The 22,612-nt window shown below is 50.3% G+C and overlaps 1 protein-coding gene across 1 annotated transcript in view; it reads right to left on the minus strand.

Moving 5' to 3' along the window:
• The window catches only part of MYO1H (myosin IH), a 36,015-nt gene that overhangs the window by 2,171 nt on the left and 11,232 nt on the right, over window positions 1–22,612 (minus strand). The window contains exons 8-29 of the mRNA XM_053927724.1: window positions 22,274–22,345; window positions 21,326–21,445; window positions 20,220–20,287; window positions 19,312–19,417; window positions 18,868–18,948; window positions 16,794–16,885; window positions 15,163–15,257; window positions 13,685–13,731; window positions 11,679–11,759; window positions 10,944–11,049; window positions 10,139–10,256; window positions 9,415–9,528; window positions 7,354–7,430; window positions 5,911–5,979; window positions 4,537–4,621; window positions 3,570–3,729; window positions 2,982–3,065; window positions 2,098–2,191; window positions 1,839–1,894; window positions 955–1,090; window positions 532–602; window positions 285–382 (exon numbers count right to left, since the gene is read on the minus strand). Coding sequence (XP_053783699.1) covers window positions 285–382; window positions 532–602; window positions 955–1,090; window positions 1,839–1,894; window positions 2,098–2,191; window positions 2,982–3,065; window positions 3,570–3,729; window positions 4,537–4,621; window positions 5,911–5,979; window positions 7,354–7,430; window positions 9,415–9,528; window positions 10,139–10,256; window positions 10,944–11,049; window positions 11,679–11,759; window positions 13,685–13,731; window positions 15,163–15,257; window positions 16,794–16,885; window positions 18,868–18,948; window positions 19,312–19,417; window positions 20,220–20,287; window positions 21,326–21,445; window positions 22,274–22,345 — 2,030 coding nt within the window. The remainder of the gene's footprint in view (window positions 1–284; window positions 383–531; window positions 603–954; window positions 1,091–1,838; window positions 1,895–2,097; window positions 2,192–2,981; window positions 3,066–3,569; window positions 3,730–4,536; window positions 4,622–5,910; window positions 5,980–7,353; window positions 7,431–9,414; window positions 9,529–10,138; window positions 10,257–10,943; window positions 11,050–11,678; window positions 11,760–13,684; window positions 13,732–15,162; window positions 15,258–16,793; window positions 16,886–18,867; window positions 18,949–19,311; window positions 19,418–20,219; window positions 20,288–21,325; window positions 21,446–22,273; window positions 22,346–22,612) is intronic.

Consider the following 22,612-nt stretch of genomic DNA (forward strand, 5'->3'; position numbering starts at 1 on the left):
AGCTGTCCCCCAAAAAGCAACCTTCCCTCAGGCACATGAGCCCCTCCGGTAGGACCCCCCGTTCCAGTGAGTGAGCACCAACTTCATTTCTCTGGAGCCCCAATCACAGTGGTGAGGGAAGAAGTTATTTATCAGCAGGGCAAGGGGACCCCACTAGAGGCTTCCTGCCCGCCCCCTGCTGGGAGGCAGGCGTGGGTGAATGATGCACATTCCCGTCTTCCTTGGCGCGTCAGTAAGCAGGCTAACACTGGACTACTTCCTTGGCCAAAGGTGAAACCGCCTACCTTCCTTGAATGACATGTACGATGTTCTCCTTTTTAACCAGCATGGCGAGCTTAGTGACCGCTTCAAACACGTGCTCACACTGTAGGACGGCGTCCCCCTGAGGTGGAGGGGACAGGACAGGACAGCTTCAGAGGCGGCCACTTAAAGGAGTGTGCTCCCCGGCACTGCGGTTTCTCCGTGGCCCACGGAACATTTTGGCAGTGTGCCCTCTCCCTGTGTTAGCGGAGCCGGGTGGCCGTCAATTACCTTTTGCCTGTTGGCTTCTGGTGACACATGGATGACTAAGATCCCGTCACTCAGGGTGCTAGTGGAGATGCCTTAAGACAGACTCAAAGTTAGGAGCCAGGAACTGGACAGCTTGGCATTAACACAGATGACAGAACAGGTGCGCCTACCTAGGGGCTCCCCAACCCCACACCTTTCCCCCCCCCGAGCTGGGCCCAGTCTGTGTGCCGCTGGGCTGAGAGGTGGCGCCCTGAATAAAAAACAGGTCACTGCAGAAGGTGACTACTGTCCAGCCTGGAGACTGGAGTCGGGGGAGTGGGTACCACTGATACTTATGCCAGAATAACAGGCCCAGGCCGGGCCCCAGACAGCACCCCCACACTGACGTCTTCCAGCGGACCCAAGTCCACCCAGCGAAGGGTCTGAGGATTGCCTGCGTCTCACCTTTGAGCGCTGAGTACTCGATCTTCTGCTTGATTTTGGCCAGCTCCACCACATACGCTGCTTTCTGAGTGAGGAGGAGTTGCCGCGGTCGCGCCTTGAAGCCTTTCCTGTCGTATTTAATGACCGGGATGCCATACTGCAAGGAGGTTACCGTCACTACAAGGGGGGGTCACTTCGTGGTGGGCGGGGCAAAGCACCGGGCTCCTGGCCACTCAGACTCCAGCACCAGCACCTTCCGTCCATGCGCCCAAACAGAGGCTCAGCCAGGCGTTGTATAAATGGGTTTTCCCGGCACCCTGGCTCCCTGCCAGGTAGGTTTTGATCCCTAGCTCTGCCTGTGGTGGTGCCCATCTGAGGCAGGCAAGGCAACAGTGCCTGCCTCCCAGGTCTCCTCTGCGAGGTCAACAAAGATGACCTTTCTAGAATGCTCTGTGTGCATGAAAGACCTCAACCAGGGGATGATCCACTCTAGCCGCTCAGGTTTCTGTTCTCTGGGGGAGCAAAAGGCAGAGCAGCCAGGAAGGCCACCAAGAGCTTCCTGAACCTGCCCGGGATCACACAGCTACTCAGTCACCAAGCCCCGTCAGCGCCCAGGCACCCTGCCGTTCTGCTCACTACTAGGGCACGTTTAATGATTAAGTTCAGGGCCGTAGTTCCCTCAGCTTCCTAGAAACCAAACAGTTCCTAGAGTGACTGATAAGGACTATAAGAACAACAACAGGTATCTGGTGGTCATGGTCCCCAAATCTTAGTTGGTACCCAGACTGTCACGGCCCCCGCCCCCGCAGGTATGCGTAGAACTTCCAGACTCCTCGCAGAAAGCAGACCCTGTCCCGACGCCATCAGGGGTCCTGTCGGAGGCCAGGGCCTCCCCGCTTCCTTACCTGGATTTTCTCATTGCTGAGCAGCTGGAGCACTTTGGGGTTAATATCGCCTTCATCTAGGGAGGGAACCAGAACACAGTGAATCCTTGCTAAATACCACCCTAGGCAAGAGCCACTGGCACCTGCTGGCCTCACGTCCCTCCGTGACCAAGACCTCAGCGGGGGAAGAGCCATGGGGAAATGCCACAGAGCTAAAAATCTTCCCTTGACTTCTTAAATAGGAAAGTCAGTGCACAGATGGGTGGACACATGCGCTTACCTATCCGGCTGTTGGCAAAGGGTTGGTTTAAACTCTCTGCATAGCCTTCTTTCTTCCCCCTGAACACTGCGCTGGTGACCACCTTTTGCTGCATCTGGTGACACATAATTCATGGGGCAGAAATGGTGGCCACGGGACCCTGGGACAGCAGGGTTCGAGGTGCAGGCACTGCACACTTCCCTGGACAAGCTGTGGGAGCTTTGTCGCACTTCCACCCAGAAATCCAGACACAGCCCTGGCTTTGGCCAATGCCCTGAAGAGAGTACTGGTAGAAATGGACCTGATGCTTAGTGACTTTTTTCCACCTGCACTGGCTTCCTGGGAGTGGAATTGTCAGAATTTTGGGGAGCAATTTCTTCTAGGTCAGAGATCAGCCAACTACAGCCCATGGGCCAAACTTTACTTGCCTGGTTGTGACCAAGTAAAGTTTTATTGGAACACGGCCACGCATTCAGTGACACATCATCTCCGGCTGCTCCGGGGCTGTTACAGCAGAGCTGAGTATCGGAACAGGGGTTCTATGGCCCTCAAAGCCTAAAACGTTCACTCTCAAGCCCTTTTTGGGAAAGTCTGCTGACCTGCCGATGAGCAAACGAAAGCAGACTTCCAGCAGAGGGGTCCTGCATCTGCCCCACCAGCACCGTCTGGACTGTTTCCCACGGTAACAGCGTGAGTGATGCTGATGATAACAGCCGCCCCTTAACAGGGCTCTGTGCTGAGAGGTCTGTATGTTTAATCCTTGACCCGTGCACAAGGAGTGGGCCGGGCCTGACCCACGGCTTATGGGCGGAATGGCGGTCGAGGACTGCTGACTAACAGTTGAGCCGTAGGGCCAGCGCCCGCCCCTCAGCCGTCCGGCCACCACACGCAGCCCATGTGCCTACCAGCGCTTTCCTCTCGGCCGTGATCCCGCGGCAGTACTTCCGCACCAGGTTCCTTGTGCACATTTTCCTGAGCAGTTCCGATGCCTGCGTGAAGGGTACTCTGCTTTTCCACCCGCCCCACTCACACCCAAATAGAAGCTTTGAAAGCATAGTTGAATTCAGTTCCACTTGTCAGCTTACTTTGCTCCCGCTAAGCTAATGGTTCTCGAATGGATTTGAGTCACCTGTAGCTGTCTGAAACGGGATTCCTCCATTGCTGACTCAGTGGGTCCAGGTTAGGGCTCAAGAATCTTACAGTACACAGAGGGTCCTCGGGCCATCTTTAGGCAAACACTGTTGGAGGTGACAGTCACCTAACCCCTCTGGAAGGCCACATCAAGGATAGACACCATTTAAAAGTGCTCCATATAAACAGACCTTCAATGGCTTTATATTTCCTATGAGGCTATTGCGGATTCTGAAGAGTGAAATTTCTCATGCAACTCCCCTGCAAGGCAGCCCTTCCAAGCCAGGAGGCAGCACAAAGAAACGCCCAAGCCCCATCCGTGCCCAGGTCACTTGCAGCTTGAGTCGCAGCAAAGTCCTTACATTTTCCAAGATGCCAGGAGGCGTCAGCCAGCTCTTGTCCAAGACATTCTTGGGGACGTGATACCGAAGATTCAAAATGTAATTCTTCCGCATGAACACGATAAAGTCCTCATTGTCAGGACAGAGAGGCTTGTCTCGATTGATGAATCCCTTTATGAACCTGAATAGGAAAGTGGTTTGTTAGTTCTCTGACCTATTGCTTCACAGGGCTCTCCATTCATCTGGTTTAGAGGGTGCCACATGGTGGAGATGATGTGTCCAATCCGTGGCCTGCGGGCCACATGCAGCCCAGGATGGCTATGAACGTGGCCCAACACAAAATCGTAAATTTACTTAAAACCTCTTTTTTGCTCATCAGTTGTTGTTAGTGTCTGTGTATTTAACGTGTGGCCCAGAGACGCCAAATCCTGGACACCCTGACTTAGTCGGTCTTATCACCCACAGGCCAGATCTGCCCCAAGGATTGGTTCTGTTTCACCCACACTATTTTTTTTTGTTTTTTGGGGAATAGCTTGAATTAGTTGCCAACAACAACAAAGAGGAGGATTACATGGAAGCCAGATTTTCGGCTTTCCTCGAAAAATCAAAAGGTCAGGCAATGTTGGCCTGGCATTTCTCCATGGCAGCCTGTCATCCGAGGTGAACTGAGCTTCCCAGTTTGCTTCAGTCTCCACCATGCCTTATTGTCTTATTCCAGCTCACGAGATTCACTTACTTTATCTGCCTGGCATCAGAAGGCATTGACTCTGACTTTTGAACTCGACTAAGAGAAACTACAAATGCACTAAGTTGCGATCACCATCAAGTTAGGGTGTCAGAGGAAAGACAACTGAATTCCTAAGGCTGACATCCCAAAGGGAAGGTTACCTGTCTGCACAAATCCAAGAAACTCAGCCCAGTCCATGACCACCTCTGCAGCACCCCAGCACTGAGCAGCAACCCCCCCGCACCGTCCCCGAGAACTTACCTCCTTACCACGTGCACAGCCCACTTTCTCCTTTCGGCCTTCTTCCGAGCCAGGGCTCCACGCCAGTGGGTTTCCAGTCTGATGGCTGAAAGAGTTCACTGCCAGCATTAGAAGGTGGGGCGCAATCGTATTTAGATGCAAAAGGCTTTTTCAGAATTAGCCATCCACACGCCTGCAACGGCGCTCGTCTAGCGCCCGAGATGGAGGTCAGGTGAACGTCATCTGTTCTTACCTGGGGATGCTCAGAGGGACACCGCACTAGGGAGACAGAGGAACACGGGATGCTATGGGGAGCCCCAAAATGACACAAAGGAACTACAGTTTCCCAAGGTCCTTTTCAGGGACAAGATGAGGGCATATGTCTGTCTTACCGACGAGTTCCGTCTATTTCATGGTGTTTATTTTGTCCACATGTAAAATTGGGCTACATCACCAAATCGGGTCACAATAATTAGATTTCTGGCTTGTCTCCCAATTTTTAAATGCTTTTCATATTATTCTCAGTTAATCCAGATTTTTTAATGCTTTTTATTTTTTACATTACAAAAAAAACCCCAACCAACGGGAAACAACCCAAATGTCCACCAACAGAACAGCTAAATTGCATATACTCCTATAGCACAGGGGAAAGCGGGTTACGGCCCTCGGGCTGACCGCCTGTGTATAAATAAAGTTTAATTGCAACACTTCTGTGCCTGTTAATTTATGCATTTGAGTAAAGCTACTGTCAGTCTGTAATAGCAGAGCTGAGTAGCTGCAAGAGAAACCATATGACCCACAGGTCTCAAATACTATCTGTCCCTTTAAGAAAAAACTTTGCAGACCTCTGATATAGTGGACTGCTATGCAACTATGAAAATGAGTAACTATCAACATTTACTGATGGAATCTGCAAAACAGTCTGGAGTACAAAAATGGTGCAAAAAAATAGTGTAATTTTATTAAGTTCAGATCAGGCCAGCCTATGATTACACCGAATGGTGCCTCCATGCATGGGAAAGCTACTTTTATTTAAAAACCCAAGGGAATTATAAATGCAAAATTCAGAAGACGGAGGTGGGGCATGAGAAGTGATCGGGAAGGGACAGAGGAAAGCGACTCCGAGGGTACTCATGTAAAGGTTAGTGACCTTTACAAAGTCTTTCTTTAAACGTGCAGATATTGTGGGTCACATAAAATATGTCCATGTGACAAATGTAACCCACTGTGTCATAATCTCTGGTCAGTGCAGGAGTAACGAGAGCAGGCCCCTGATCTGGATCCTGAGGCCGCCCCACAGCCAGGTTCCAGGACAGGCTGGCGGGAGGATACGCAAAGGAGCCTGCGTCTCCAGGACAGACCCACTGCAGACCAGCGAGTCTGTCTAGCTCTCACCTGCTTGTCTTTTCTTCACATAGGCTCTCCTTTCCAGGCAGGCTCTGTATGTGGCCTGAATCCTCGCAACTGAAAACAAAACAAAAGTTTTGGTGAAATGACCCTCCTGTGTGCATCCCTGCAGTTGTAACCTTGAGGGGGAATGCCAGAGTGATCTTCAGGGCACGCAGTGCCCAGGGGACAGGAAGCCGATTCAGCAGGGTCAGGTTAGGCCTGGCTGTGAGAGCTGTCCAGCAACTGGAGCCTTCTCTTCCTTCCTCTGCGTTCCCCCTGGGTAAGGGCCAGAGCAACCATCTAGAGGTGCTGCCGCACCCTGGTTCCGTGTCAGGAGTGACATTTCATCCTCCCCCTCTCTCTCACATCCCCCAGCACCTCCCCCCCCCCCCCCCGCCAGGCGGGCACCAGCACATTTTACTAACAATTGTACAGATCAGGGGCGAAGACACTTGCTACCTTGCTAGCTGCAAGGCAATGCGGCTACTGAGGCGGGGTATGACCCCAGGGCCACAGGACCACACACCCTGCCCCTGTAGCTTCTCTTTTCTCCATCTACCTCCTCCTCCCAGTGACAGGCCAAGCTCCTCCAGGATCCCACAAACCATTAGTGTCCCATCCCCTGGGAGCTGGGGCGAAACGCTCACTCAGGCTGAGTGGTTTCATTTTTTGACCCCACCGCTGGCACCTGCCCACTGACCAGATTCCAGTGATCAGTGCCCTCTGCTGTGTAGGGGTCAAAAAATGAGACCACTTAGCACAGCACTTCAGAGTGTAGGTCCTGAAGCCAGAGACCCACATTCAAACCCCAGGTCTGCTGCGTACTAGTTGTGTGGCCTCTAGTGAGTGACCAACGTCGCTGGGCCCCAGTGACTCTGACTGGGAAGTGGAGGTGACACTCTCACCCCCTAGGTGTGCTCTGAGGACAGAACGAGATCACGAGCACAGAGGACTCAGGACACGCCGCACACAAGCACCCAGACTGTTCACGTGGCATCATCCTCAACAGGTCAGTTTCAAGGAAGCCCCGCCCCCTCATAGTTTTCATTTTTCATTGTTTGCATTTTCCCGCCACCTAACCTTCCTCCTTTACCATTCACAAGAAATGCCCTGGCTGTAGGCATTGAAGCTACACCGTCCAACATCGAGTAGTTGTACAAAGTTTTCTAATCCATTTAAGGGGGGTGGACTCCCGAGGGACAACGGAATTCGATCCAGACTGGAATTGGGTGGCACTACAGTGTTTGGTTCCACGTGCATCCATGACGACCTCCGAACACTCACCAACGCATCAATCCACATGCACTTTACATGATCCCGTATCTTGTCCCTGCTTCCCAAAGCCAATGCTGCTAACACTGCGGCAAACCCCGCGTGTAAGATGTATCCCAAGCTAGGCTTGTTCATTTCACATTCTATTGAAGTCAGGCCAGGAAAAAAAAATCATACCTAATTGATGTTTACTAAATTCAAAGGCATCTTCCGTAGCAAATAGAGTTCTGGGGAAACGAATGAATATTTTGGTTCTAGAAGTGAAAAAAAGAAAGTGTTTTGATTATTCACTGGTCAGTTACCATCTGTAGTGGGCTGAATAGTGCTCCCTCCCAAACTCACATCCACTTGGAACTAACTCCAGGATGTGATTCTTATTCGGAAACACAGTCTTTGCAGATGTAACCAAGGTAAGGAGGTCATTAGGGTGGACCCTAAATCCAACCGCGTCCTTAAAGGAGACAGGAACAAACACAGAGACGCAGGGAAAAAGCCCGTGTGAAGATGGAGGCGGAGACTGCAGTGATGTGGCCACAAGCCAAGGAATGTGAGGAGCCGCTGGAAGCTGAAAGTAGGGAAGGACCTCCCGTAAAGCCTTCAGAGTGAGCAGCCTCAGAGACAGCCAACACCGTGAATTTGGACTTTAGCCTCTAGAACTGTGAGAGAATAATTTCTTTTGGTTTAAGCCAACTAGTTAGTGCTCATTTTTATGCAGCCCTAGAAAACTAATGCACCATCCTAATCTGTGGTTACTTCCCTGGGCTTTAAAAAATGATGACCAGCAATATGGATCTAATTAGCAGAGATAAATTGTAAGTAGGGACCTGTAATGCCTGTCCCACCCACCTACCCTTGGGGGGAAACTTCCCAGGACAGCCACCAGGGGCAGCAGTGTGCCAAGCCACAGGATCCCACCTCCTCATGCCAGGTATTGGAGCAGGGACAGATCCCACCCTCTGACCTCCCTGGCCTGCCTCCCCCAGGCTCTCAGGGATCTGGCTTGGAAAAACAACTGCCTCTTGGAGCAGGGCCCAGAATAGAAGTGTGAGGATGGAGAGGGGCCGGAGTGGCCGCAGACGGCCTTGTGCAAGTGGGAGCGAATGCCGACAGGGAAAGCCCATTGGTAGATTCAAAGGCAGAGAGGTCCCTGAGGCTGGGATCTCAGTGATCCAGGAACGGACCCCCTTCAGGCTTGGGCACCGTTCCTGCAACAAATTAACCAAAATGACTGACAGAACAGGCGCGGACCTTCCTGGCTCACCCTGATGCATTTTGTCTCAGAGCTTTCGATGTACGCCAAAGCTGCCCTGCTCGGGGCCACTGCAGCTGAAGGGACCTCACGTCACAGAAGCTCTCATATCCCGAGAGGTCCTGCGTACATTTGAGTGGCGAAAGACCCTAGACACACAGAGGTTAGAGGATCCACCCTGGTCCCCTCCATTTCTCAAGCAAAGAGGTTCATTCCAGGCCTCTGTGAGGTTTAGAACACAGGGCTCCTGTATAAATCTTCTCCAACTGGCCGCAACACTGCCCTTCAGGGCACTTGGAGCCTATGATGTTAGAGTAACAAGAAATGCACATTTGGTCTTTGTCCCAAACCAGTGCCACCGCTCACAAAACCCTTGTAATAAAAGCCCCAGGAGGACAAGGTTTGGAGAGCTACTGGGTGTACCTGGAGAGGGTCTGGAAGCTCCGCCCCTCCCCACATACCTTGCTCTGTGCAGCTCTTCCCTCCAGCTGCTCCTCAGTTACACCCCTTTGTGATAAGTCAGGAATTCACTCAGTGAAATGTCTTCCTGAGTTTTGTCAGCTGCTCTAACAAATTATTCAAACCCAAGGAGGGACTCATGGGAACCTCCAACTGACAGCCCGTCGACCGGAAGCACAGGTGAGAACCTGGACTTAGTACTGGCTTCTGCCACGGGGAAGGAACTGCCTCGTAGGACTGGGCCTTCCCCTGTGGGCGGACACCAGCTCCAGGTGGACAGTGTGAGAACTGATTTAAACCATAGGATGCCCCGCAGGTGTCAGGCGAGCCACGGGGTGTTCTGAGTGAGTCAAGCATTGAGAGTGAAGGGGACACAGAGAGTGTTTCCTGTAAAGAGCTGCATTTAAATTGAGTGGGTGGGCGAATCTGCTGGCAAGTCTACGTAATTCCCTGGAAAATGAGTCTCTGCGCTCTAAATGGCTATGGCTCAATGGCCGAAACATTGTGACAGTGACTTGCCAGCCACTCACCTCCCTAACTTGTACTCTTCCGGTTTGTAGCCAATGTATTTGATCAGCCGCTCGACGCCCTCTGCTGGAGGCCCGCGCCAGTGCGGCCAGGTGTCTGGGCACAGGGACTTGTACCTGGGGAGGGGAGAGGCACACCCAGAGAGCCAGGCTGTGAATCATCCCTGCTGTCCAGCGTCTCCACGCTGTACACCCTGCCGGCCCGCTAGCCACTCAGGAGCCATCTGAGCTATCACGTGCTGTCACGGTTTCCCAGTGCTTGTGTTCAAGTCACCCTTACATTCCGTGGTAACGGCCGCAAAGCATGAGGGTAATGTTGACGGCAATTCCGATGTGTTAAGGAGAAGCCATAAAATTCTTTCTTTACGTGAAAATGAGTGAGTTCTTAACTAAGGCATGTAATCACCTCACACCTTCACAAGGAGAAGGATGAGTACAGCATAGTCAGGAACTGGGAGAGACCACGCTCACATACTTTTTATTTTATACGTTGTTCTAATTGTTCTATTTTACTATCGGCTATTGTTAATCTCTCACCGTGCCTAACTTGTAAGTTAAACTTTATCGTGCATGTGTATGACTAGGAGAAGACATAGGACAATAGTGTTCAGCACTACGTGTGGTTTTAGGCATCTGCTGGGGGTCCTGGAACGTACCCTCCATGGATAAGGGGGGCAACTCCAAGTGTTTGGCTTTAGTGGCCTCAGGTCGACAAAACACACTTTACCTTTGCAGGAAATGCTCGTATTTCCGCCGGTACGCGAAGCCGGCCCGTCTCACCCGCAGGTGTTCCATCAGCCCCAGGTACTTGACCTGATGCCTTATGAGGACGTCGTCGAACTTGCCTGTGGGAACACAGAAGGGAGAGTGACAGGGAAGGACACACCCCGGGGCTCCATTTCAACCACGAGGGCCCGGAGGAGAGGCTGCAAGCTGACAAACTTGTGAGCTGGGCCTAGCCGCAGGTGGGTTCTGTTAGGCACCGACTGAGATTTATTTAGTGGGAGATTTACAGGAAAATCTGGGCTTCTGGTTTCTTTTGGAAAACTAGGAGATCTGGCCATTCTGGGCCCAGAGACCCACATGACAACTACAGCTGGAAGGGAGGAGCGCTGCCCCTTAACTGAGTGTGCCCTCGCAGTTTGCCGCAGTCCCCTCCACTCCCTATTGCCTGATGCCCAATCTGCATCACTCATTTGCTCTTCCTGCCTGGCCTCTGTGAGCCTCTGACTGTGAGACTCTGTTAGAGACCATGGCGTGAGTGTAGAAAACAGCCCAGTCACAGACCATTTTGAAGCCCTGTTCATTGGCTTGCTCAGCTGTGTTGCTCCTGAAATGGGCCAAAATCCGAGCAATGCTCACCCAGAACCACCAACCCCCCCATTTCTTTACCTCCTATCATGAAAAATGAAAACAATTTATGTCCGCAGGCCAAGGACAAGCCTGTGGTGTTTGGGGAATTTTAACCAAAAATTGGTTTTCCTCCCAGCCTCACGGCCCTGAGCTCAGGTTCAGAACAATTCACAACTCACTGGGTTCCTTCTTCTCGTTGGGCTTGATGCAGCGGATGTACGAAGGCTCCTTGGAGATGAGGATTTCCAGCAGGCTGCTCAGGCTGTTCTTAAACTGAGTCCCCACCTGCAGGGAGAGGGAACGAGCTAAGTAGACGCTGCTCCCAAAGAATACCAAAGACACGGGTTAGGGCACAAGACTCTGGCTCTTCAGACCCAAACTCTCGACAGATTGTTCCACCTGTTACATTGTCCCCCATTAAGAGAAAGCTTTGGAAGTCCTGGCCCAGGAAGCCCAGGCTCAGCCTGGTTAAGCAGAGGCTAGATGAGCATCGTCCAGAACGCTTCATGCACTCAGCAAGTACGCAGTTAGCGCCTCGTAGAGCCAGCATCGCTGCCATGCCCACCCCCACGGCCCCAAGTTCCCGTTCCCTCGTTTCGAGCTTCCTTTAGGACACTCACACCACTTCAGCTGGCATTCTCCCCCACCCAGATCCAAAGCCCCAGGAGCTCAAGGACCCTGTCTGTTTTGTTCTCGCTGACTCCCCTGTGCTCAGCCCAGTGCCTGACAGGGTAGGTGCTCAAAGAATGTCTGCGAATGACCACGCTGCTTGCTAACCTTGGAAAACATGTATGTAATAGAACCCGCTGGAGACCCGTACTTCGGAAAAGGGTAGGCGGCCGGGAGGAACTGCAGGCACCTTTGGGTGAGCTTTGCTGCCTTTCCCATTTCACGTGGGCACCTTTCCCACTCACCGTTGGCGACCTTCGCCGGTTTTCCAACTCGGCCGCCAGGAAGCACTCCTTCAGGATGCTGTTTTTGGACCCGCACAGCACCTGCCAGCAAAGAAAAGTGAGTGCCCCATGCGCTGCTTCAGAAATCACCGAGGGGCCTCCAGGAAAGCGCACGGAAGTGTGCGTGGTGGACCGGAGCCGGTTGCTTCAGGAGCACTTGAAGAAGAGGGGGAAAAACACAATGGAGTGTGGAAGGAAATGTGCAAATACTATATATAATATATATTCTCTGTCTGCTTGGGGAGGCCATGTGACTGGTTTTCCTCCGACACAAGGAAGCCGTGATTGTTCCCAGTCCAACCCGCTGCTCCAAAATAAACGGATCCTGTAAGAGTGATCTCCAAAGACATCCAGACGGCCAACAGACGTGTGAGAAGATGCTCAACATCACTAGTTAGTGAAGTGCAGATCGAAGCCACAATGAGATGCCACCTCACACTGGTTAGCATGGCGTCATCAACGCCACAAGAAATAACAAGTGCTGTAGAGGGCGCGGAGAGAAAGGGCCTCACACACCGCTGGTGGGAATGCGGACTGGTGCGGCCACTATGGAGAACAGTACGGAGGTTCCACAGAAAATTTAGAATAGGGCTACCGTGTGACCCAGCAATCCCCCTCTGGGTGTCTGTCTGGGAAACGCTGGAAAGTTATTTGTAAAGATGCATGCACCCCTGCGTCCACTGCAGCATTATTCACAGTGGCCAAGGCAGGAAAGTGACCTAAGCGTCCTGCCACCCATGAGTGGCTAAGGAAGATGTGGTATATGCCTGTGTGCGTTGAAATACTGCCACCTGCAACAACATGGATGGGCCCTGAGAGCATCATGCTAAGTGCAGTAAGTCGGACGGAGAAGGATGAGAACCATATGGTTTCATTCATATGTGGGATATAAGACAAAAAAGAACAACAACACACGAATAGAGAAAACAAAGAAGAAACCAAACTTGTAGTCACAGACAATAAAATGGGGGTTATCAGAGGGGAAGGGGGTCGGGGGAGAATGAAGAGGGTAAAGGGGGTCACATGTACGGTGACGAAAGGGGACTGGACTTCGGGCGGCGGGCACACAACACAGGTTCTGTGTTACAAGGTTGTACACCTGAAATATATGCATTGTGTGCACGCTAAGGGCTAAGGTTTTTAATAAACCAAGCTACTTAAATAAAGTACAATTTATTTTGTATTAAATAAAACATACTTCGATACAAAACAGTGAACTATTTCATAAATGAAGGCTTTAAAAACCTAAGGCTTCTCTTACTGGTAGGGTATATGGAAGGAAACTGGGACTTAGCCCCAGGGGCCACTCCTGGCTCTAGCCCCACGTCAAGATGTAAGCTGGCGGAGGTCACAACTTCTCTGGGTCTCAGTTTCCTCATCCACAGAGTTCATGTCACCCCAGTGTATTACCATGGCACCAGAGCAAAATCTCTGCTCCTCCCTGGGGACCTCAGCCTGCTGAGCTCTCAGCCCTGTCTCTTAACAGTACTCCTCACCGAACGCACTGAGCTCGTCTGTGCCTCGGGGCCTTTGCACATCCTGGTCCCGCTACCTGGAGGGACCCTGATCTTTCCATGGCCAAGATCATTCGCATTCAGGTTGCAGCTCAAAGTTACCTCCACAGGGGTGTTTCCTCTGATCCTCTGAGCTAAATAAAAATGTCCCTTCAATCACAGCTCCTTGCTTATTTTCTTCTAGCACTTTCCACTGATGGGTAAATTACTTGTGTGTGTATATATTTATTCCTGGCCACTGTTCTCCCTCCCACCCTGAAACTCCAGAGCTGGCACCGTGCCTGGCACACGGGAGGGGCGCCACGCACACTTAAGTGGAAGGTTCACACCGATGACCTTAAACATCTATGCTGGAGCTCTAACGCAGTGCCCGGAGAGGAAATCCGGAAGAGCAAATCGACCCGAAATCAGGGCCCCCCATCAGAAACACGGACTGTTACATTCCAGACTTACCTCTTTCAGATGTCTGTAGAGGATATCACTGTTTTTTTCTAAGAATCCTACAAAATATTGAGTAAAGAATTTTGGAATCAATGGTTTTGCCTAAAAATGCAATTCCATCCTCATTGATCGCAAAAGGAAACCCTAAAAATAATCTCTTATGATCAGACGAGAGTCCTCAGCCTTGGCATTATGACGTTTGAGGCTGGACAGTTCCTCGTTGTGAGGACCATCTGGTACATCGTAGGACACTGAGCTGCATCCTGGCCTTTACCCACTGGAGGCCAGTAGCATCTCCTCCTGTGGGGACAACCAAGTGTGTCTCTAGGCATTGCCAGGGGTCCCTGGGGGACACAATGGGAGAACTTGGTGTTCAGAGAGGAGCTTACGACATATGCTGCGTGAATGTACTACCCTGCACACATGCCCTGGTCGGGCAGCAAAGAACATCATGGCCAATGAACGACGTTGAAACAACAGAGGGGGCGCTGAATTTCAAGGGCCCCCTGGGGAGACTGTGGAGGCAGCTGAGGAGATCGGAGATCAGCCCACCACTGAGAAAAATCAACACCCAGACGCCAGGGCTCGTGGCCACTGGAGGCACCTTCATACAAAGGAAGACACGCCACTTCCGATTCTAAAAGTTGGCCTGTGCCACTTAACACCCAATCAGTTCATAATTAAATTAGCAGCTAAGTGTCCTTATCAAGCCAAAACCAGCTTAAAAAGACGAGCATCAGGAAAAAAAGACATGCATCAGAAACGTCTCAGGTCCAACCTTTTTGGATGACAAGTGAGAGGTATCAAATCTAACATTTTCATTGGGATAGAACATACATCACATAACATCCTTTCAAACGTTTTTAAGTACACAGTACAGTGGCATTAGGTACATTCACACTATTGTGGTCAGATTGGCAAAAAATGTATTTTTGATTGGACAAGAGTTCTAATCAAAATTTTAACTTTAATAATTAGTTTGTGTGCGCCATGAGATGCAAAAGGTGGCAAATCGTTGTACTACGTGAAAGCAGCCAGACACAAAAGACGACGTGTTGTGTGACCGCATTTATGCGAAATGTGCAGCACAAACAGAGAACACAAAGCACAGCAGACCAGGCTGCCGTCTAGGGCTGCAGGGAGATGGGGCCCCGGGGAAGGGGGGGTGGTGACCACTGCTGTGCACAGAGGCTCTTTGGCCAGTGACGGAATGTCCTAAAACGGGCTGTGGCGGTAGCTGCACGGCCTAAGAGCGAATACACTGAAGACTGTTGAATTGCACAGAGAGGGCAAAATACAGGGTATGTGAATTACCTCCAAGTGGATACACACACACAGAGAGTAATACATACAGTAAGTAAACAAGGGTTTCTCACACGGCATGCTTACATGGCAGGGCAGGGGGCGGCTGGGGAACATTTGAGATGGGTGTGCGGCATTTCTCCAGGGGACACCCTCCAGGCTGTGACCTGTGCCCCATGGGCACTCACCTTTGGTGCAGTACGTGACCTCGCCCGCGTAGTGGAACAGGCAGAACTCCATCCAGCCAATCCTCTTTCGGCCCCTTGGACCCGCCAGCTTCCGGCTACAGCAAGACACAAACAGACACGAGCTGAACCTTCCTGCTTCACAGCAACAAAACGCCCAATATAGAGAGCAGAGAGAGAGAGAGAGAGAGAAGTCCCTGGCAGGCGTGTGGGGCCCGGACAACCAACCGCAGGCCGGCGCTGAAAGCTGACCACAGGGCGCAGCGGCCAGGGAGCCTTGCTGCCCATCTCATCGCAGCTAGAGACCAAGGTCCGAAATCACCCTTCCTTCGCCAAAGCACTGAGGGATAAAAAAGTTGTACACCTTTTTTATCACAGAAACACGTTTGTTTTTACAATGAAGTAACTTCCATTTTTCTAGGTGACAACGAGGAAACAGTCTCACTACCTGACATCTTCATGATGTCGAGAGACGAAAATACTCATGAAATGTTATTTTTCAGATTCTGGCTGTTCATACTTTTTAAATGACTCTTTCCTGAAATGTCTATACACATACACGGACACACACGTCTCCTGAGCGTGCACTGCTCCACAGTTTCTCCGACTTACACATGTGTGGTTTCCCCACCTCACTGCACGCAGTCAGAGCCGGTTCGTCCTGATGGCCACATTTTATTCCAGCTGTGAATATACCAGTTTATTTTTCCCTTCTTGATTCACTTACTTACCCAATTCCATTTAGGTATCCTCTCACTATTCTACAACAGGTTTGATAAAGCCACTACCGTGTATTGAATTCTTACTATCTGGTCAGAAGTTGCACTCAGGGACTTACGCAGTCGTTTACAATTCTCCGCGGTAGGTGAGAATTGAGAATTGGTAGGTGAGAATACCAACACTCCCATCTTGCAGAACGGGAAGCACAGAGGCAGGAGTGTTGCTTGCCCAAGGTCAAGTGTCTATGAAATGGCTGAACTGGGATTCGAAGCGAGGCCTTTGTGACTCCAGAGTATACGTTCTTAAATTCTCTCCTCGTCTCAACAACTAAGTTAACTTTCTAGTTGATTTTCTGGGATGCCACAAACGCTCTACATTTGCCTCTGTGTGGTGGCTATGTGGGTGCACACAGATCCGAAAACTCATCAGGTTGTACACTTCAGATCTACGCACGTCACTGTATGTACGTTACCCTGATTTTTTTTTTTAAAGAAAAGATTATTTCATATGCATGTGGACATGTCCCAAGTGAAGTGATCATGAATAAAGCAAGACATAAAAACCTTTTAAAAATCTGACTTGGAATCTGAGTTTGATTTTTACTAACAAAAGGTATGTATATACAGTAAGCCCTCACTTAACGCAGTCAGTAGAGTCTCGGGATGGTGGCCAAACAACGTATTGTAAGACTAATTTCACCACAGGCTAATTGATGTGACAAGAGTCAAGTTCCCGGGGCATCTTATAACAAAACGATGGTGTTCAAGGGCCTGCCGTCACAACAGGGTGCATCATAACGGAATTTCCATGATGAGGGCGGAGCTAGACTCATGGGGAGCACCGCCCACGTCCCCAAGAAAAAGGACATGCGACGATCTTCCTCCACATGACAGCTCGTCAAACGAGATACGTACGTCTGGAAGTGTGCGTGCTTCCCCACTTTCTCTTCCAACTTCTCCAGGAAACTCAAGTCAGTAGCAGGACCAGGACGAATACATTCCTCATCCTTCAAAAGGAAAAGAGAAGCCTCAGTTCACAGCACCGCCCCCCCCTCCCCGAGTCCAAGTTTAACTTTCGCCAGCTGTGGCAGAATGCACTGGACTAGCATACTGTCATCTCACACAAGTTCAGGTGAACATTTCAGGGTAGGGTGGCTGACCCATCACAAGGGCTCGGCTTCTCAGATTTGATAATGACACCAAGGAACCAGCGAGACTGGAAACTCCATGGGGGTGGGATCAGCTCTGTCCCCCCACCTGATGCTTGTTTCCAAAGTCTTCCTGAGAACACTCACAGCTTCCAGGCCCAGCTGACTTAAACACTCAGCCTCATTTCGTCTCAACTACACATTGCTGGCCCAGAACATGTTCCCTTTTACTTGGAGCAAAGCCTCCACGGAAAACCCGCTACAAAACCCCCTGAGCCTAACCTTTCATATTTCTCAAGCTATGCCTTTCCCATTTCAGGTCTTCAACATGGATGACATTTAATTGACCACCTAAAAAATTAAGGATGAATCAACCCTGTAGCTTTCATTAAAACAATAAAAACACCACCAAAAACCTGGTTAAAGTTGGCCAGACAACTCTTACAAAGTAGCATTTCTGTGCTTTCTGATTCCATCTATGGAAAACCAAACGGAAAGTATTTTTTGCTAAAATATCTTAAAAGGCTAGTCTAGCAGTCTGTGTGAGCAGTGAGTGGGCGTTTACCAGCTCACGTCCACCCACGCTTCCTGGAACGTGCTTCCCAGATGTGCGGTGGCAGGCGCCCTCACCGCCGTCCGGTCTTTGCTCACATGTCACCTTCTCAGTGAGCCCTTCCTCGACCACCTGATCTAACACGGAGCCCCCTCCCCAGCGCACCTGACCTGATCTTTTTTCTCCATTGCACAATCTACAGATTCTGCCCGTTCACCTATTTGCTGGCAGCCTCTCCACGCCAGCATTTAAAGCCACCCGAGAGCAGGGGTTTGGATCCGTTTTGTGCGCTGCCGTGTCCCAAAGCACAGGGTGCAACCCCGGCACAAAGTAAGCATTCAACAGGCGTTTGCCGAGTGAATGAAGTCGGAATGCTTACCATGGAATGGGCACAGCTCTGAGCCCTCTGCCTACTTTCTCTCACTGAACGTGTCCTCACAGCCCCTCTCCGAGGTATGCGCTGTGCCCATTTCCAGATGATATAATTGGAGCTCAGAGAGGTTAAGACACCTGGCTAAGGTCACACAGGTAGCAAGAAAAGGGGCTGGGATTTGAACCCAGCTTGTGCCCATGTCCCTGGCAACCAGAGTCACCACTCATTAACGTCCCTGCCCTGCTCTTCCACGCTGGGTCCCCACAGCACTCAGGTTGGGCAGTGCAGCGGGGGGGGGGGGGGGGGGGGGAGCCAGTAACTTCATTAAAAGGGAGGCGCAAAGCAGTGCAGATGACCCTGAACGAGGGGCAGGGCAAGGAAATCATTTCCTATTGGCCTCTAGAATTTGTTTTAAAAACTGGTAATTTAGAAATTGGAACAATTGTGGATTTGAGGACATGGATGTTCTCAGAAGACCCAAGAGTCCAAAGCCCACGCCATGGAGCCTCAGCTCAGACTCGGCGCACGTTTTTGTTTTTAAATAAAGCCTTGGAGTCCCGCTCGGTGCTAAGCCTGAAAGCAGCCGACCGGCAGCCGGCACCAGACACCTGCCCACACAGGGTCCCCAGGTTTCTGGCTCACCCTCCCACGTCTGTGGAAGGTACATATGCGCGCTCTCATTGCACGGGCCTTTCCTCACCGCCTCCCCGTGGCCTATCACGTAGGTCTCTGAATTGAAATGAGAGGGCAAAGCACAGCCTAAAGCTCTGAGGAAAAAGTCAGCAAAACAGCACAACCTGCACATCTCAGCCGTTAGTGGTTCCACTCTCAGCCCTTTCTAGTCTTGGGCAAAGTCCTGCCACACGTCCTAAACATCGTGCGAATGGGCTCTGAGGGCTGCGTTGACTTTCTCACCAGAATAGAAATGATCCCTTTGTGCCTTTCTTCAACCAAATCGCAGATGATCTTGTTGTTGAAATACTGAATTGGCTCCCACTAAAATGACAAAGATGACAAATGACAAATCGCAGATGATCTTGTTGTTGAAATACTGAGTTGGCTCCCAGTAAAATGACAAAGAGGGAAGGATTCTCCAAGAAGGATTTAGATGAACAGAAAATATATTTCTTTTAAATGGATTTTCCCACATTTTTTCCAAAAATCTGATTTTCATCTCTAACATTAAAAAAAAAAACCTATCTGAACATTAAAATAATTTCCCAGCAAATAAGCAGAGAAGGAGTGAAAAATAATTCTTAGTACTAATCAGGGAAAATCACCAATGAAATCATATTTCCCAGGTAAATATCTTTCACTAGATTAGGAAGTCAAACGAGGAGAAAGCATCAAAATGTTTACCTCTACACCTTCCGTTTCATACTCTGCCTGCTCCGCTTTTAGAGTTCTCTCAATTAACAGCTGCTGAAGTTTCTCATTGCAGTAATTTATACAGAACTGTTCAAAACTAGAGATGCAAAAGATTTAAAGAACTAAAGCTATGCAAGTAGACCAATTTTTTAAAAAAAATTGTATTTACTTTTTTTTTTTTTTAAATGCCCTGGCTGGTGTGACTCAGTGGGGTGAGCGCTGGCCTACCAACTGGAAGGTGGCCAGTCTGGTTCTCGTGGGGACAGGTGCCTGGGTTGCAGGCCGGGGGGTCATGGGAGAGTGAAACATCCCACTGACTGATGTTTCTCTCCCTCTCTTTCTCCCTCCCTTCCCCTCTCTCTCAAATAAATAAAATCTCTTAAAAAAATTTAAAATTGTGTTTACTTATTTTTTAGAATTCAGTGTATTGGAGTGACATTGGTTAACAGCTCTAAGTGTCCAGTGCACAAATCTATACGCACCATCTGTATGTGGCACCGTGCGCCCGCCCCCGAAGTCTAGTCTCCGCCCGTCACCATGTTTGCCCCTTCGCCCTCCTCACCTTCCCTGACCCCCATCTGCTCTGGTACCCACCACACTGTTGTGTCAGTAAGTTTGCCGGTTCGTTTGTGTGACCTGTGGCTTTCAGTTCTATGGAATTTACTAATTTTTAAAGATGCTTTTTAACATAGAAAAATCAAAACCTTGACTAAGCAAATAATTTACCAACTAGATCACAAGAGTCAAGCCCAAAGACCTTTGCCTCTTTTATGGTTACTCAACTCCTAAAACACTCTGTGCCGGTCTGCAGACTCCCTAGGAATGGGAAAATCAACTCCGGTACGACTAGAGATGCTTTGCACCAGACTCTGGTCTTAGAGACGAGCAAAGGGCCTCACCCGTTCTTGTCGAAGACTTCAAACCCATAGATATCCAGCAATCCGATCACAGTTTTCTTGGTGAACTCCTAGTCAAAATAACACACAGTTCATCGTTAGCTCTCTCACAACCTGGTGGCTGCCCCCAAGCTGGGCCTTGGCCATAAAGTTCATGCCTGCTTTCTCCAACAAGGGCTCACAGAAGAACCTAGTGTGGGAACAATTTCCCCAGCCCGCTCCCACCCAGCTTCCACATCCGTTACCCAAGCAGTGAGACCGTCCCCTCCTGCTTTGCTCCCTCGCTTAACCCTCCTCAGCCTCCCAAGCCCACATTCAATCTGGAAGGGAGGAAGAAAAGTAGGAAGGCAGGCAGGGAGGGACCCTACAGCCAGCCAGCCAAGGAGATGTTTACCCAGCAGAGAAGACAGGTGGTGCGGGTATCATTCTAAATAAAAGGCCCAGTGCTGCCAGGCAGGGATGGATATTTACGAGAGCACATGCCTGTTTTTAAACAGGGGCACTGCCTGACATCACGTATGGTGTACAGGCACACTTCACGTTATCGTGCTCAGCATTACGACACTTCATAGATGTTGCGTTTTTACAAATCGAAGGCAAGACTCTCCACCTACAAAAGGATGACAACTGCTCGGCTTTACTGCGGTGGCCTGGACTCGAACCCGCGGTGTTTCCAAGGAATGCCTGCGCTGAGGTGATGTCTCCCAAACCTGTCCTTTGCATGCTGACCTCCAGGAGTTCAACCACACCCACGTCACTTCAGCCCTTGTACCGCTTCTTCAGTGTCTAGGTTTGAGTAAACTCCCTTTTTATTTAACTAATTCCACTTCAAAAGGAAGTGTGTCTGTAAGGTGACTGCGGTGGAGTCTGTTTTGTGTGACACACGTTAAACATACTACTGTTAACATTAAAAGTCTCTGTGCACACTTGACGCAATCTGGCACGCTTTGGATGCTTTGGGGCACACTGGAAGAGTCATTCAGCAGGCATTTTTGTGAACCTACCCATCAGGAGCTTATGATCAATTCTCACAAACTGTTTAGATAACAGTGTGAATTATGAAACACTGCTGTTAGTGAGGGCAAGGCATCCAAAATGCGTGGGCTGACCTTGCTCGCTAAGGAGGAATTGATTTTGTTGACCAGCCAAGTGAACGTGCGTCCGTACACGGCCTTCGCCATTGCATCTCTAGCGTAGACAGAGAGCTCTAGCGTCAATGGACACATCACCTGGAAAGAACAACAGGTGCGTTGTTACAGAAGTTTAAAAAAAAAAAAAGCCCCCTGAGTTTTCAAATTACCCTGTAATGATGACCACCAGGGAAGACGCCACCTTCCCCCGTCACCTGTGCACAGAGTAGCTAGTTCTTGAGTGCCAGCCACTGTGCTGAGCTAATGAGATACAACCACAACCAAGACAAACAGTTCTGCCCTGGTCGGGTAGCTCAGTTGGTTAGATCATGATCCCTACAGGCCAAGGTTGTGAGTTCGATCCCCGGTCAGGGCACATACAAGAAGCAAACAATGAATGCATAAATAAGTGGAATAACAAACTGATGTTTCTCTCTCAATCTAAAAAAAAAAAAGAGAGAGACAAACAGTTTCAACCTTTGTGGGCTAGGCTCACATTTGTGGCGGTGGTGAGACATTCAGTAAGTCCCACAAAGGAGTCATGTTGCTCTTAAGCTGAGAGTGACAAGTGCTGTAAGAAGATACATATGATGCTGTGGGGGAGGGGGAGGTAAACAGCGAAGGCTCCTTCAGGAAGTGGCCCTGGAAACTGAGGGACAAGGAGTCAGCTAGACGAAACAGGGAAGAGTGTTCCAGCAGAGGGAACAGCACATGCAAAGACGCCATGGAGGGAAGGCCTGGCGACTGTGAGGCACGGAGAGCCAGTGATGGTGCAATGCTGGGGAATGAGGAAGTTAAGGCGGGAGACACTGGCAGGAGCTGGGCCGTGTGGGGCCAGGTGGGCAGCGTCCGGGGGTCTGCCTGCCCCGGGGCCACCCACACAGTGGAGGGGACGACAGGCGCATTTCCACGCAGAGCCATTGTTACCTCCTCAGTTTTGGCTTCGATCTTTCTATGGGTGAGAGCTTCCAGAAGGGCTGATGGCTGGACCCCCAGGAGCTGCATGAATGAAAACCAGAATGCTATTCAGTGACCTAATTTTCCTCACTAGCTTATGAAGCGTTCGTAGTTTCCAAGCTCAGGGTTATCCGCCCTGACGGATAACTGTGCTTTAATACAAAACAGACCACCTTAGACCTTTCAACCAACTGGCTTTCCCCCACACTCCTTACATCTCCTAACCGGAAAGAACACGGTGCCAGCCATGTCCTTTGGGGACGCGAGCGTCCAGCCGTGTGGCTTCCCTCTGTCCCCCGACCCCCGCCG

This window comes from Desmodus rotundus, chromosome 7, assembly GCF_022682495.2.
Source record: "Desmodus rotundus isolate HL8 chromosome 7, HLdesRot8A.1, whole genome shotgun sequence".
NCBI lineage: Eukaryota > Metazoa > Chordata > Mammalia > Chiroptera > Phyllostomidae > Desmodus > Desmodus rotundus.